General features: G+C 45.4%; 2 protein-coding genes across 3 annotated transcripts; both read right to left on the bottom strand.

The window, feature by feature from the left end:
• Positions 1-372: 372 nt before the first annotated feature.
• LOC127778619 (uncharacterized) lies at positions 373-4835 on the bottom strand. 2 transcript variants are annotated; one of them, XM_052305237.1, is made up of 7 exons: positions 4691-4835; positions 4067-4210; positions 3630-3728; positions 3082-3158; positions 2659-2767; positions 1279-1607; positions 373-724 (listed from the first exon to the last, which is right to left on the bottom strand). In XM_052305237.1, the coding sequence occupies exons 1-7, from the start codon at positions 4758-4760 to the stop codon at positions 632-634; spliced, it is 921 nt and encodes a 306-aa protein (XP_052161197.1). In that variant the 5' UTR covers positions 4761-4835; the 3' UTR covers positions 373-631. The 2 variants fall into 2 exon arrangements, with proteins under 2 accessions (XP_052161197.1, XP_052161198.1); XM_052305238.1 differs by lacking the exon at positions 4691-4835 and adding an exon at positions 4531-4555.
• A 4098-nt stretch (positions 4836-8933) lies between these two features.
• On the bottom strand, positions 8934-9614 carry LOC127778410 (zinc finger protein AZF3-like). Its single transcript, XM_052305005.1, has one exon. The coding sequence runs from the start codon at positions 9612-9614 to the stop codon at positions 8934-8936; it is 681 nt and encodes a 226-aa protein (XP_052160965.1).
• Between the last annotated feature and the right edge of the window lie 7057 nt (positions 9615-16671).

Genomic DNA, 16671 nt, shown 5'->3' with positions numbered 1-16671 from the left:
CGAGGCCGCCCCGACACCGCTGAGTCGCTGACACCTCGCGCCAAGCCTGGACCAAAGCACCGGCTGCACGAGCCGAACGTATCCAGGGCTTTGGCTCGTACTCGTACTACGCCCAGTGCATCATTTAACTCGTCACAGCTTTGACAGGAATGTTCAAAAAAAAAAAGCTTTGACAGGGAGCAGGCAACAGGAGTATGTGAATGTTCATCGATCTGCAGAATTCATCTAACCTGGACAAAGCTCACCTGTTACAGCTAGTACCTCTTCTTGCTACAGTAGCAATTTCCTGATGAACTTTGCAGTTGTTGAGTTTGAGAATAACACAGTACTCTACAGAATGGTTTGGCAAGATCAATGAAAAACACAGTACTCTACAGAATGGTTCTGAATTCTAGTCCAAGTGCATCCAATTGCACACCCTACTACACCCTACAGGTCAACTGGAAACTTTGAGCTGTTCTAAAGATTTCTTGTCTCAGAATCTGGACGAACCAACAAGTCTACAATAGCGTGCACTTTTGTGCACTCCCAAGAGGGACAAAAATTCAGTAGCTATAGCAGCTACTAGTAGTAGAGAGTTGCTGGAACAATACACTGGACGGAGGGGGCGCCCAGCAGCAGCTGCTGGCTCTCAGTAATATATTGAGAGGGTGCGGTGATGTGACAACGCCATGTTCTGAACGCCACATGACCAGAGCCATAGATCGATGTCAATGCTCAGAAGCTGCCAAGAACACCAAGAGCAAGAGCAATGTTAGTTCCTATAGTTAAATAAAATAGCCGCATTGACTGCTTTATAGTATGCCTCAAACGTAGAGTTACATGGATAAGGTGAGAAAACTCCTACTAGATGAATGTCTTGACCGTAAACTAAAGCAGAATGGTCAATTTTGCTCTTTTTCAATGCTTAAGAGTAAATATAATATAACCTTTTCTGATTGCTCATCAATGTAGCGGAGCGTGCAGTGACTAGGGGTGTGTTTGTTGCTAGCCACACTTTACCACAACTAACGTTCGGCAAGTTGTGATAGCCACAAAAATTGTTAGTCACAGTGTGGCAAAGTTGCCAAGAAAATTGACTCTGACATGTGGGGCATATGCTATTGAAAAAGTGTGGCAAACCACAACTGTGGCAGTAAACCAAACACATGCCTAACAAACTGCGGCAGACAAAAAATGTGGTGTGGCAAAGTGTGGCCATGAACCAAACACCCCCTCTTTGTATCTACCAAGAAATGGTATGAAAGTATTAGGTGATAGTGATTCAGATGTGCCTACCTGCTTTCCAAACTTCTTGTTGATGAGCTCTCTCATTTTTTCCACGGCATATACAGAACAAGCACGAATCTCCACTTCCTCTTCACTTCCAGGCACAATCTCACTGCTCGAATCAATTGAGCAAGATAAATTGGAGCCATATTTCAGTATGCCAAGCTCCCTCAAGACAGCAGGAACAATATAGTCTGCAAATATGGTGATGGACTTGATGTCGTGGAACTCGCCATAGTTTTGTCCCTTAAAAGCACCCCACAGATCAGCAACAAATATCTGAGCTCTCTTATACAAGAAAACCTGGTGTCCTTTGTAAAGTGAATGATCCCGAAAACCTGCCAAAATTATATCTTAGAACAATTTATCTCGCTGTACAGATGTGCTTACTGCCCATTGAAAATAGCAAAATGAAACAACGCAGTATGAACAGGTGAAAAGAATGGTGGAAATGTAAACATGCTAAGCTGGACTGCCTCTAGCAAAGAATTCCCTATTAGGCTAAGGTGAGAGGTGGAACTTGGAAGCTGGAAGCAGACAATTTAATGCATTAGTCCTTATTTTCAAATAGACATTAAAAAGGAAATAATCATAATCATGATAAACCGGCCAGGTAATATAAACATAAATCTTCAATTCTACTCAAGCTTCTGCACCAAGCGAAATGAACCAAGAATCAAGGAATCAATGAGCAAATTACTCAAATAAGTTCTAACCACTTGCTGGAACAATTTCATTTTAAAGATTCCAATCATCAGGCATTCAAGTAAACTAATAAAAAAAGAATGTCAAGAACAAAATGGCTGTAGTCAGAACAAAGATTTGCTTGACGAGGGACTTTTCTAAAAGGGAAATCAAAATGACTTTTAAAACAATCAATTGGACATGGCATCAGATGACATGTTTGAAACACAGCCTATGCAGGGGTGCATGGCCCACACAAGATTAAGCTACATGCCTGGAATGCTGCAAGTGCAACCTGACCACACCAACTCATTACTGTGTCCTCCCAGATCCACAGTAGCGGGCCAAATCTGGATGCACAACCAGTGGTTGTACGGCCATTTCTCTAGTCCTGTTTCACTACCATACATCTCATTGGCCCATTGGACAAATGGCCCATCTACAGAACAATGCTATAATCCTCTCAGTAAATACAGCTCCCCTCGTCAGGGATATGGTGTCTTCAGGGGCATCTAAAAGCCTACAAGAAGTTCTCAAAAACCAAGCTTGCAACAGTTTAGATCAGACAGATCAACTGGGGTCAGATAGTATCTTCAATTTTTGTTTTCTCTCTCTGTAATATAGCTGGACAAATCCTGGTTGGGACTCTTGGACTAGTTAAAACTAGTGCTACCAAGTAGAGGATAAGTGTAACGGAAGATTTACCAGGAAAATGACGGGTAATAAGTTCGATTAGAGTAGCAGCAGAGTTTCCAGCAGACTTCACTAGATTTGCAGCTTCACCTCCAAAGCTTCTTTCAAGTTCCATACCAACCTAAATGCATCCACCAGAATAAGAGATAATTTACAAATAAGAGATTCTTGGATGTAGCCATGTAGCCTATGCAATTGCTTGGCAACAAACCTATGGCAAAAATAATAACTATTATAGGAGCATAATTAGATCCTATCAACAATCTCAAGATGATTCCAGAAACAACTAGATGACTAAATTCATCATAATAGAGATGGTGAGTGTCTTTATGCTTTTAGGTGATGACACTGACAAATTTCAAAATGCATGAAGCAGAATACAGGGTTCTAGAGATCAACTTTTCAATGAACCAATTAAGTGCGACAGAACAGTACCTCATGAAGAAGCCGTACTCTTTCCTCCTCAATTGGCAGTGGGCGTGGCCAGTTCAGCAGTTGTCGGAGCTGAGGCCCTACATTTTAAAAACGTTTTTTTTAGTTTATGAGATACTTACAGAGTATTCAAAATGCATCTCAGCTAATAAAAAAAGAATACCTCCCACTGTCCCAAAATATAAGCACTTCTAGAGTCTTTCAGTGAGATTAAGGAGAGGTGAAACTAAATGATATATTGTTGTGATTAGTTGAGATGAGGAAGTAGGTGGAGAAGTTGCTATATTTTGGAACATATCTTGAACGCTAGAAGTTGCTATATTTTGAGATAGAGGGCGTAACTTTTTTATGATAGAAGGATGTAGAGCGTGAATAAGGGGCCTGAGAAGATCTAAAGTTGCACCATATGCAGGCTATCATAATGTATAACTATTGATTCCATGTCACCACAACTGGTACAATAATCCCATATTTCAGTATACTGATGTCAATAAAAACCATAAAATATACTTGTTATATAATGCAAGATGTCCGTATAGAAGAAAAGTTACCAGTGTAACTCTGGAGACGATCTGCATCAAGGGCTGTCTTATCTTTCTCTAAGGCTAACTTTAGTCCAGAAGCCAAATGGTCATAGCTCAGATCCTTATCTGTTTCAGTTACAAACATTATGATATTACTGATCATGGTTCTACAAGAAACAAACATAGAAATGAAAAAGGCTATACTGCAGCTTAATAGTAAGAACATCAATTTCAGGTCACTGGAAGCTAGTAGTAGCCTAGTACACCTATAATTCATGGAGATTACAGAACCACTAGTACACAATCTGGAAAGGCTATAGTTGATACAGGAGTAAAAGAATTGAAATCAGATAATTACAGTGGTTGATACTTGATACCTGTTGGTCCTATTTTGTATATCCTTAGGTACGAGTACGACTAACTTTTACATGTTCGAAACGATGCAGCATTGCTAGAACTTATACCTGGCCAGAAGCAGAAGTTCAGAGCATCCAGGACGAAGAGGTACTGGACAGTGAGGGGGCCATCGTCAAAATAGTGAATTCCTTCGAAGTCCCATTCAACTTTTGGAACATTTCCTTGAATTTTGTCCACCACCTTCTCGACCTCTGTAAGGGAAAAATTAATAAAAATACATGAGGATTGTACATGCGCTTTCCTTTGCAAAACAAAGGAAACATTAGCGTCAATTTGTAGGCACTAATCAAAAGCATTTGCTTCCCATAAAATCTCAAGTTCTTCTCTCAAAAGAAATACTTGGAAACTATTTGAAACAACAAACACCCAGAAAAGGATAAATAGCCAACAAGGAATTTCAGGCACAGAACTCTGAATCAATCAGAGATCGTTGCAAGGCTAACTAAACTACTAGAGTCAACTACTCATTATCTAAAATAAATCTAGAACAACTATGGCATGCATTCCAGACCAGAAATCATACTGCTACATAGACAGACAACATCGAGCAATCCCCTATTTTCTTTACAAAAATAAAACGTTGGGGGTAATCCTAAACCCTATCACCTGAGAAACATCCGGAAGCCGCGAGCAAAAAGAGAGAGAGAGAGAGAGAGAGAGAGAGAGCATACCTAACATGTCGACCTTGACGTGGGAGGAGCGGCTGGCCACCCACGCCGCCGACGCGCGCACGGCCTCCATGGCGAGACGGAGACGGCGAGGCGATTCGGATAAGGCAATGAGGGGAGCGCGGGGTTGGGGGAGGCGGCTGGAGGGCGGGGGACGGGGGGCGCGTGGTTTTAGCGGTTTCCGGTGGTGGGGTTTTGGGGTGGTTTGGTTGGGGGTGTGGCTCCTGTGGTCGCTGTCGGCTCGGGCTCTCGTTTCCAAGGGCCTCGGAGAAATTGCCGTTCGCGCGGCCCAGCGACTGGCTGTGGTGGTGCGCCGTGCGGTCGGTCGGTCAGTCTGTCTGGTTTGACCCAACGGCCGCCCCAGCGAAATGACCGAACTGCCCCCCCCAATTTAAGGGGTACGATGGAGAAGGTGGTGAGGTGACAGGTCCCTGGCCCAACTGAGCCCATGACCCATTTAGAGCATGCCCAACATGGGATTATAAGTTTAAGATTCATCGTAGAACTTGTTTTTTAAAGTCCATTTAAAGATAGGAACGGGCATCGGTTGTAGCAACAAGCTCAAATTAGAGTGATAATCTGGACCCACTCGTCAAACACTCAATGATCATAAGCTTATAAGCTTTGATTCTCTTTTGCTTTATTATTTAACTAGAAAAAATACCTGTGTGTTGCAACGGAATAAAAATAAATTACATTAAACAACAAATTTGCAAGGTTCCAATTTCTTCATGATTTAAACAAAGCATATCCTTTGCGTGGAATTACCAATTAACCTGTTCAAAATAGTCTAAATCGGCTATGATATTAGCACGACACCTATGTGGTATCTTCAGTAAGCTGACACATAATACAGTCGCAAATTAAAGTCTGCATCAAATACTACAAAACATGACACATCAAAGAAATTATAGTTAGTTCACTTTAATTCTAACATACGCCATACATTAACTCGTCGACCCAATTCCATGTGATGTCAAACCAATCGATCAAATAAATTATTTTAGCGAATGCATAAGAATAAAAGAAGATGTCATGCTGAGCTTAACGGGTTCTCTCTTCCAGTTCACATGTGTCGAACCCTCCATCACCATAAGAACCCAGAAAACTGAAAGCACATGCAAACAAATATAACTGCATATGGATTTGGACACTATTCATTGAAGTAAGATTCTATAATCATTTGACTTGAAAACTAATTCTTATTAAAATTTACCACTGTTTCGCCAAATAAAATTTGGAGTAGGCCTTTTACTGTTGAGCGTGCATGGCTCACGTGCACGATATCGGCTCGAACTTGTGCGCAGGCAACCGCAGGACCGATCTAGACGCGTATGTTCTGCGCAAACGTGTTTCTCTCCTACTCCAACATGGATGCACACACCCATTCGATCATCGTGTTCTCTCCTATTCTTGCACGGACAACGAACAAAGCGGAGAGCCGGAGAGTATGAGGATGTGGGATGACGCGCGATGATGCAATAATGGGTGACACACGAAATTTTTTCCGGAATACTTGCATATTTTTAAGTAGGTAGGTATAGAATTAAATTAATTTACAAGTAAAATAAGTGTGGATAAAATAATATGACTGGATTTAATTTTTATTAAATTACTTATGATTAATTACACTATTTAGAATTTTCTAGGATTTTTCAGAGCTCAAATGCTAATTTTAATAATACAAATATAATTATAGTAATTAATTTAAATTAAAAATAAACTAAAAACCATCTCCTAAGTCAGGCCCGCTTCCTCTCCTTCCCCAAGCCGGCCCGCTTCCTCTCCTCTATCTTCTTCTCCCTCCTAGGCCGGCATCCTTTTCTCACGCTCGGCCTAGCCTGAGCCACTCCCATCTCCCCTACTGATGCATGGGACCCAGTGCCACAGTGTCATCTTCAACCTCCAGACCAAAATCCCGATGTTGTACATCGATATGGGAGTCGCATCCGGTTCTGAATCCGGCCTCGTCGCTGCTTCCCTTACCAAATTGGATGCGAAAATGGAATCCCCTAATCCTCCTCTTACTTTCCCCATTGAAATCCCCAAATATTCTAAAGGAAATCACGTGAATTTTGGCAATGTTTCTAATCCAGAGAACTCGGTAAAACCCTAGCCTCAATAGGAAAGACTCGGACAAACAACGGGCTTGATTAGGATTCAAGTCGACGGACGAAAAATCCACCGAAAGCCTTATGTATTTTGTAAGTAGGTATAGATATAGATGCGTCCACTTATAGGATGGATAGTGGATTATATACAATGCTAAACTTTTCATCCAATTGCTCTTACACTAGTGGGTGTCATCTTAACATCCCTTCCTGAAAATATAGGTCGTGCATGCCCTTAACAACCACATGAAGCTTGTAGCTTCCGTTACATCAGATGCTAGCAGATAATGAAATAGCAGAAACATCACATAACCACATTAAATTCCGGTATCACATTTGTGTTGTCTAATCTAGCTAGATGTATAAGGAAGGATTACAACTTGGCTAGTGTAACGTTTGACACTTGGTTGGGTTGCCCAGCCTGCTTAACTAGGCAAGAAAATACTAACCAAGGTGAGCTCTAGCTTATTGTGGATGTTATGGGGCCTAGGTGGTCCACGGAGGGCCTTTGGGCTATATCCCGGGGGTAGGCTAAGGGCCTAGGCCCATGCGACAGCATAATGTAAATGGAAGGAGATAGGAAATAAGGGAACCTATCCCGCCTGATGTACTCAGATGTATAAGGAAGGATTACAACTTGGCTAGCGTAACGTTTGACACTTGGTTGGGTTGCCCAGCTGCTTAACTAGGCAAGAAAATACTAGCCAAGGTGAGCTCTAGCTTATTGTGGATGTTATGGGGCCTAGGTGGTCCACAGGATGCCTTTGGGCTATATCCCGGGGGTAGGCTGAGGGCCTAGGCCCATGCGATAGCAAAATGTAAATGGAAGGTGATAGGAAATAAGGGAACCTATCCCGCCTGATGTACTCAGATAGCATGTAAGGGATACCACATCACACTTACCACCGGACGCACCCTTACTATATAAGGGGTGGCGGTATGAACCCTAGGGGGTGACATACACTCTCACTCATATTCACTGGACATAGATACAATCCACATACAACTGGATTAGGGTATTACCTTGTATTGAGGGCCTAAATCAGTATAAACATCTGTGTCACCATCTCTCCTTAATCTTGCGCACCCTATAAATTTTATTGCTGATATTAGAAATCGACATTTATGGGAGAGAGGAGATTTGTTTGGTTGTTTCGCCTATGAGAGAAGTTATCCACTAAATTTGTATGCTTGACGATGGAGGAGAGCCAAATCTACTCTCCTAGCCAGGGCAAGCAAATTCTTGCCAAAACTACCTTTCTCTTGGCAAAGCTAGCCTTTTGAACCACATACCAAACATCAGGCCTAGCCAAGCAAGGGTAGGAACGTTCTAGCCTAGGATCCAAATGCTTTCCTAAATAATATGAAGTTGAAAGGAAAAATATAGAGTTACCTTTTATATCTTGAAAAGGTTGAAAAATAGTAAGTAGCAGGGCCTGTGCAATGTTCACTCAGTCGGACCCTCCCCACCCTACCTACCCAAATTAAAATCTAAATTATCAAGGGGTGAGATTGCTACAAGATTTGTGTAACAAAATGAAAACAAATATTCTCTCCTCCACCCTGTTGCCATCGCTCCTACTCAACCACATCTTGAGTAATGTTGCCATTTGTCCTTTCCCTTGCTTGCACCATTGTAACCCATTTTCTTGAACACCGGTGTGCTTTCCTCGCTCTGCAACTCCTAACTCTTCTTTAGCTCCTCACCTCTGATGAGTTGCCCCTAATTAACCCAGATGACCCAATTCAACTTACTTGTCAGAGTTTAAGTCATTTCTATCGCACCACTGAGAAAACTGCTAGCATTTCTATATGTTGTCTCCTCTCCCTCTTCATCAACTGGAGATTGAAAACAATATTTGAGATTCAAAGAAACTCAATCACATGATGAGTAAAAAAAATGTCACCAACATCACAACTAGCATTTAGATTCATAATACAATCGATAGAATCACAAATTATAGATTGATACATGGTGCATACATGTATGATGGAAAATTTAAGCTAGGGAAATTTCTAGCTCCCTAGAAATATAGAAAACCATCTAACCATGACATATATACCATGTCAACTGTCTCCATCGCCCAACCAAAACAACTAGATAACAATCTAAACATGAACAAGTATTGCGCTGGTTAGGGGAGTGTCATCATCCGCGCTTTGGCCTCCGAATGTGAGCTCTCAGCCTCGTCTCCCACCATCGTTGCCACAACAGGCACGTTCAGGTCAAAGTCTTTCAACACTAGCTTCAGTGCTCCTGTAACCTTGGTCTTCACAACGTTCTTCTCCTTGACAGAGCCTGCTTCAACACCACCCACATAGTGCACCCGCATGTGTCCTCCTAGCGCCTGCCCAGATGGGAACTCAAGGCGACAGATAGAGCACTTGTGCCCCTTAACCACCATGGTCCCATCGGAGGACAACTCATCACCGGCCACCACTTGCGCAAATAGGTTGCGGTGGCACGTCATGTGCCCACCCAACGCCTGGTAACACCAGTACACCTTGCCGCACACCGAGCACTCATAAGCCCGTTGGCTTGGTTTCACCAGCTCCAAAGTGTCAACACCCACACCTTTTACGTCTCCCATCCCTCGGATGTCCTTGGTCTCGTCCCGAATGCCATGTGCGAGCATCAAGAGAGAAGTCGCCAAGTACTCCTCCTCAGAATCACTGCCGATGGCGACACTACCAGAGATGTTACGACTCTTGCTAGTGTCAAAATCGTGGTGCTTGGATGGGAACACCTGATGGGCTCGGAAGTCCACCGGCGTTGGAGACAACGGAGGTACCAATGGCTTCTCGTTTAGCCCCATAGTGGTATGAAATCGACCTCACACAAACGCTAAGAATGGGAGGAACAATAATAGGAAAAGGGTAGGTGCGTGCAAGTGAGATGAGAAGGCATGGGTTGTGGTGGCCATATATAGCGCATGGCAGGGTGAGTGGTGCAGGGCATGGAGTGCCAAATAGGCAACGGGCATGGTGCAAGCGGTAAGTGTGAATGGGCCCACCGACAATGACATGTTTGCAGTTGGTTCGAAGTCTATCGTGTCGTCTGGGTTGTGAGACTTGGTGGTAAAGTCACCAGCATTTGGAAGGTGATCTGACGGTTTGTGGCCGCTGGGTATCAGATTGTGAGATATGTGCCGTTTGATATGACGTGGCAGGGTTGAGACAGCTTGTCACCTTGTGTTTGTTATAGTATGTGATAGGATAAAAAGGATGGTACATGCGCTTGTTAGTTTGTGCATGCTTGAGATTTTTGACAAATTTTCTTCTTTTTTGGGAGGTTGTGTGCATTAATTGCTCTTATATCTACTTTAAGAAACCTTAGAAGATATTAAAGGATATCTTTATTAAATTGGTGGGAGAATAAAATGCATTTATATTCCTAAATATTTGTATGGGGATATAAATCTATCTGCTTTTATGGAAGTATATATATTATTGGACTGCCAAATTTATTCATTTTATCTTTTCGAGAAAAGTGAGTTATTACGATTGAATTAGTTTGAAATATTTTATTATCTTGCAATAAATGCAAAAGGTTGTTGTGTGAACATTAATGTGTTTTGAACTATAGTAGGGTTCAATAATTTGACATGAGAAATTTTTAAGGGGGTAGGGACAAAATTTCAAAAACAAATTAATTTAAGAGTTCATTTAAGAGTTCTATCGAATGTTATGAATGATTGTTTTTTATGAATTTCAAAATTCGAACAAAACTCTACTGCATTTTTGCTCATCCCTAGATGACTTTGTCAGACAACAAGGTGGTAGGACGAGGTGAACGAGGATGTATGTAACATTGTCCAGTGCTAGCGATGTTGGGCATAGAGGTTATTCACTCAGTGTTCCTTGATTGCGAATTCCTCACATCTAGAGGGGCAAGGAAGAACGGCTTCTATGGAGCTACCACTGATGCAATTGACCTATGTCTACACATGAAGAGGATTGAGCCATCATGAAGAAAGTGCTTTCGTATAAAGGACATTTTTTAAACTAATGATCTGTTCAGATTACTATCAAAATTAACATTTTCAAAAGTTGCTAATTCCAAAATTTCGGTAAATTGGTAGCATTGTCAAGATTTTATAGAATAGTTTAAATGTATTGTTGCCAAAATTTTCTATGCATTATCAATGTTTGATAACAAACTAAATGCAGCCATATATTTATCAACTTTATCAAATAATGTAATGATTTAAAATGACATTAATCTGAACATGCCCTAAGGTGGCTAGGCTCTAGAACCGATCAATGGATCTAAAAGTTTGGAAACCTTTGTTTGAAATTCTATACTCTTTTGGTATTGTCGAGTCTTTTGGTGTTGTAGTGATTTTCCTGTAGCACTTGACTTAGGACATTCATCGTTTACCAGAGATGACCAAGATTGTCCCTGATGTCGATTAGTACTGCCCTCTACAATAGCTAGTTTAGAATATTCCAATCCTTAAACTAAACTGAATATTCAACCACAATTAATTTACCCTTTAGCGTGAGCAAATATGATTACACAAAATTGCTGAAATATCACAGATCAATACTTCAGATAGATAGCGTTGGAATCATCTCCAGCTCCTCATAAAGTGTCTTTAGGGAATGTGCAAAAGCTTAAGATGGCCTTGCTAGCTAGCCGAGGTGAGACTGATGCTAGCCGCTGCTGTTTTGCTCGTTGGAACAGGCCACTCTATTATCTGTTCTTTTGAGAGCATCCAAGTGGTTGGGGTGACAGCTCCTCATAAAGATAGAAATGACAAAAAATAGAAGGGTTGAGGCACCTAGCTACTTGTACTGAAAGCTTAGATTAACTGTTTCAAAAGAAAAAGGTTAGATTAACTTAGAGGAGTCGATAATGGAGGGTGCCGGACTGCCGGTCATGCGCTGGGCACATCAGACACGACTCTTGTTTGTGTGGACCTCAATTCCGAAAATACATAGACAATGAAATAGTTAATATTAGGGATGAAGATGATACGAAAACGGACGAACACCATCTTTATCACTTTTATTTTCATATTTTTTTCGGAATTGGAAATCCCGGATAAAAAACAGAATCAAATATTGTCGAAAATAAAAACAGAGCGAAAACGGACCGGCACTGATATAGTAACAAAAATTTATCGGAATAAAAAAACCCCTCAAACTAAGCTTTAAACTATGTCAAATCCAATTCTCAAGTCTCATATTTTAACATTACATCACAAAACACAATCATGTCAAGTCCAATTCTTAAGTTTGAATTAGGTGTATTGGGTTGGGCTGAATTAAGTGACTTGAATTAGTATGCTGAATTGGGATAGGCTAGGGAGGAATTATAGACTACGGTATGGGCCTTCTTAATTCCGGAAATTCCAAGAAATTTTCCAACCGATTCCGAGTTCCGACAAAAACTGCCATTATCATATTCGATTCCGTTTCCGATAAAATATTTCCGAATTCGTTTCCGTTTCCGTTTTCGAAAAATTCTAACCGACAGATACTGTTTTCGAAAATAGGATCGGAATCCAGAAAGTTTCCATACTGTTTTTATCCTTAGTTAATGTGTGTGATATTATAGGTACCGGATCTAATACCTTTGATACTGTAGCGCCCGTTCCGTCTTGGCGCCTAGCGGGAAAACTAGCTCTTAAAAATCCTATTTGCGAAATCCGTTTCTTTGCTTGTTGTCTAGTGCCCGTGCCATCTCAGGTCTCAAATCCCCGATCCATCGTCGAGTTCAATCCCGAATCCAAATCCTTCCCAAATCAAATCCCTCCACAAAAGTCTATTTTGCCTCCCTAGGGTTCGATGGGCCGAATCCCCCTCGGCCCATCTCCCCCTCCCTCCCGGCTCGCTCTCTCTCTCTCTCTCTCTCTCTCTCTCTCTCCCTCTCCCCCGCTCTGCCCGAGCGCTGCTCGCGCGAGCGCGCGAGCCGCGCCGAGCCCTCCCTCCTGCTCCCGCTGCCGTTCCCGCCGACGCCGCCCAAATAGCCGTGGCTTCCCGCGCGCGCGCGCCGTGGTGGCCGACCGCCTGGTCGCCGCCGCCATCAGGCTCTGCCCGCGCCTGCCGCCCGTGTCGCCGCTCCGCTCCAAGCCGGTCCGCCGTCATCGCCGTCGTCACAACCCGGCCCCGCCACTCCGCGCGCTAGCCTCCAAGGGCCGGAGGCAGAGCCCTCCGCCCTCTCTGCCGCGTCGCCCTCTCTCCCTCCTCCTTTTCCCGAAATGGCAAGGAGGCAAGCCTCCTTTCCCTCTTCCTTTCTCCCTTTTCCTCCCATCGCCGACGTCATCCTCCCCCCCCTCTGTCGCCGTTTTGGCTACGAGCGCCGAGCGCCAGCTCGCGCCTTGACCGCCCAAGGTCGGTTTCCAAACCGTCATTGCCGCCCTTTAAAGCCCAGGTGCCCTCCCTCCCTTTCTCTTCTCGTTTTGTCCCATCGTCTCCACTCCATTGTCGCCGCCTCCCGTGCTCTGTTCGCCGTCGCCGTTCGCCGTCGCGCGTGTCGGAGGAGCCGGCACGAGCGAGGACACGGAAGGGGACTCCGGGCGCACCCTCTCCTTCCTCTTCCCCGGCCCGAGGCCGGAGAGATCGCTCCCGTGCCGTCGGCCTCTCGTCACCGCGCCCTTCCCCGCACGGTAGTGTCGCCCTCCGTTCTCCCTCCTCGTTCCATCTCCTCCCCTTAGACTCGGGTAGTAGCACGAGTAGCCTTCCCGTAGCTAGCTGGCGCCGCCCCGACCGTTGCCGCTGCCCGCCGTGTGCTCGTCGCCGTCGCCGCCCGAGCTCGGAAGCGCCGCTCGTCGCCGGCCCCGCTCGGCATAGCTCCGCCCAATCCGTCGCTAGCAACGGATTCCCGTAGCCGCGTAGATGCTCTCACCGCCGGGAATCGACCCCTCGTGACCTCATCGCCGTTTCCCCCTTCTCCTGCCGCCGGTTGCCGCTGCCGCAATCCGCCGCCGTCGAGCATCCCCCGGCGAATCCGAGCCGTTGGCTCGTCTCCTCTCGTCCCGTGCAACCTCCCGGTGTGCTCGCTTTCGCCTGTATCGCCGTGGTTCGCTCCGCCGCTCGCCGCCGCCGCCCGCCGTCCGTTTCGGCCGACGTCGTCGTCTACCTCCCGCCGGCCCGCGTGGCAGCCACGTAGGCGCCACGTCGGCGCCACCTCGGCCACGACCGGATCGGCTGACCCGGCCAGCCGCCCCCTCCGTTTCTCTCCCCGTGCGCGCGGTCCACCGCGAGCCGTGAGGCTGCGCGTGGGCCCGTCGCACCGCGTCCTCCGCGAACCGCGCGCATGCGCCGCGCCCCCCTCCCCAAACCCTAGCACGCCCGCGTACACCTCGCTCACGGTGAGCCGAGCCGCCGACAAGCGGGTCCCACTCGGGACCACGCGGAATGGACCCGGCCCACCGGCTCTTTCTCTCCCCTCCCCGCTCGCACGCGCCATGGGCCGCCTTCTTGGGCCGGCCGGCCCATTAAGCTCGGCCGAGCCGCCCCTTTCTCTCGGGCCGCGCCCTAGCCGCCCGAGGGAAGTCTAATTTCCCTCCCTCTTTCTTTTCTTTTCTTTTCTTTTTCAAAAAGGGTTTAAATAAATCCTTTTCCTTTAGACAAAAATCCAATAATCTTAGAAATTCAATATCTTCCCAACCGTAAGTCCGTTGACTCCGTTCAACTTCCAAAATTCCTCAAATCTCGAGATCTATCTAATGGCACACTTAGAGGTCAATAATAGGGCTTTATTTTCGCCGTTTGTTGAGTTGCCCCGTTTCGCGTGTAGTGTCGGAGCCCGAAGATCCGCAGTGCGAGGATTTCGAGGATCAAGCTCCAGATCTCGAGCAAGGCAAGCCACCTTTGAACATCTTGAGCCTATATTTGAACTTAATTAATTTGCTTGCAAAATATTATGCATTGATAGGATTGCACTTGATCTGTTTGCCCCGTCTGCAAGGCAGACCGGTGGGCCTACCCAACTTGTTGCATCTGATCCTTCCACTGTTAATTGTTATACCATGTTCCCTTGTAACCACCTAGTTGCACCCCGATATTCGTGCGCTCTGTGCGAGTATCGACGGTCGCCTTCAAACTTAAAATCTGAGTAAGTTCTTGGGTAAAACTTGGGTTTTTACAAAAGACTTGGAAAACCCGACACCTGGGTCGGTGCTTGCGAACTAAATGAATTTCCAAAACCGCGGACCGGGGAACGTACCGGGAGTACGGTTTCCCGCTCTTGCACTTAAGGACCGTTTCCTTGGAATTTCATCCGAACATAAGACAAGTACGACCACATGGGTGGAATGGGACACCCCTGGCTGAGTAATTAGCCGATCGGGGGAGCCTTGATGCCAAGAGACATGTGGATTCGCCGGGGTGGTGTCGGGGAGGACCCCTGGGCTTCCTGGCACAGTATGGTCTGGGACCTAATCTGGTGTTGGTCTGGGACCCCTCTCGTTGGCATATGGCGAACCTGTGTCGGCTTTCGAAATGCCTTGTCATGAAAGCCCTAAGGTCTCTAGTCGTGGCCGTTCTGCACGGGCTGGATGATCCGGGTTAGTAATGTCGTGTGGGTAAAGTGTACCCCCTCTGCAGAGGTTATTAAGCTGTCCGAACAGCCGTGCCCACGGTCATGGGCGGATGTGAGGTGATTCATAGCGTAGTTTTGTTTGACTACTGCCTTGTGAAATTTTGCTGTTGTGAAATGGGTTTGATGTTTGGAAAATCTGCGGCTGATGGGACTAGCCAGGCCCGGGTGGCCGTTTGAAAGCTATTGGCCGGGTGCCAATCTTGATCAATTCAAAAGATTGATACATTGCACAAACTCCGACCGGACGAGACGCACTTTCTCATCCGTGTCGTTTGAGAAGCACTCACTTAGTTGTTTCAGGAAAGAGTTCAAATAAAATCAATTGCAAAAACAGCAGCCCTTCTTTGAAGCCTGCATTAAACACTTATTTCCCATGGCTTGCTGAGTACTCTCGTACTCACCCTTGCTCCATATAAATAATTTCCCCCCCCCCCCAGTTGCTGAAGAAGATGAAGCGGATCCCGCTGACGAGGAGTTCCTTCAGGAGCAAGCCGGCTACGATGAGTTTTAGGGTTTCGGCCTAGTTCCCAAGTCGCGCCTGTGATGTGTGGTCCAAGTCTTGGCTTCCGCGTTCCTTTTGTAATGCAGTTGTGAGCTCGGGATCTGTCCGCAGCCCAACATGACTGTACCCCTACTCTATAATAAAGAGACCTCTGTTGCTGTGATATTCTGTCTTCCTGTTATACCAGCACTGTTTCCTGAGACTGGTATCAATTAACAGGTTAATTTGGAGCGTCACGGGCTAGTTCCGCTCGGGACTAGTTCGGGGCGTGACAGATACTAAATATGATATTTCGTAGGTACTATGCTTATGTTGTACGAAAAATAAACGGCATCGTATATTTTGAAAAGGGGTAGTACTAAACACCGTGGGCATTAAACTTGGGACGAAACGTGAACCGACGTGTGCAATAGCGTGATCGTTTACACTACTTGTTTGCACAATGTGGCGGCAAAGGCCCAATCATTAGCTCACTTAGTTGCACCCCAGTATAGCTGAGATAGCGAGCTGATTCAGTGATGATCTCGCTCTCCGCGCGCGAGTGAGTACACGCGTACGAGAATCTAAACCACACACACAGGCAGATCGATCAAGGCATATATACTACTCTGCTTGCTGTGTAGCTAGCAGCAGCTGTGCCACTCACTCTCGACGTGGAGGTATTACGCAGAAATGTGCAGAATCATATGCTTAATACTTTACCAAGTCGCATTAATTTTTCAATGGGAAGCAGCATTAGCTGTGCCTTGATTATTGCTAGCTTCCCCCACATGCTCGTTCACAAAACGCTTTAAGTGCGTTTGATTTGGGGCGCAGATAC

This window comes from Oryza glaberrima, chromosome 7, assembly GCF_000147395.1.
Source record: "Oryza glaberrima chromosome 7, OglaRS2, whole genome shotgun sequence".
Classification (NCBI taxonomy): domain Eukaryota; kingdom Viridiplantae; phylum Streptophyta; class Magnoliopsida; order Poales; family Poaceae; genus Oryza; species Oryza glaberrima.
Note: the sequence above shows the minus strand (reverse complement) of the source record. Positions and strands in the feature narration are given on the sequence as shown.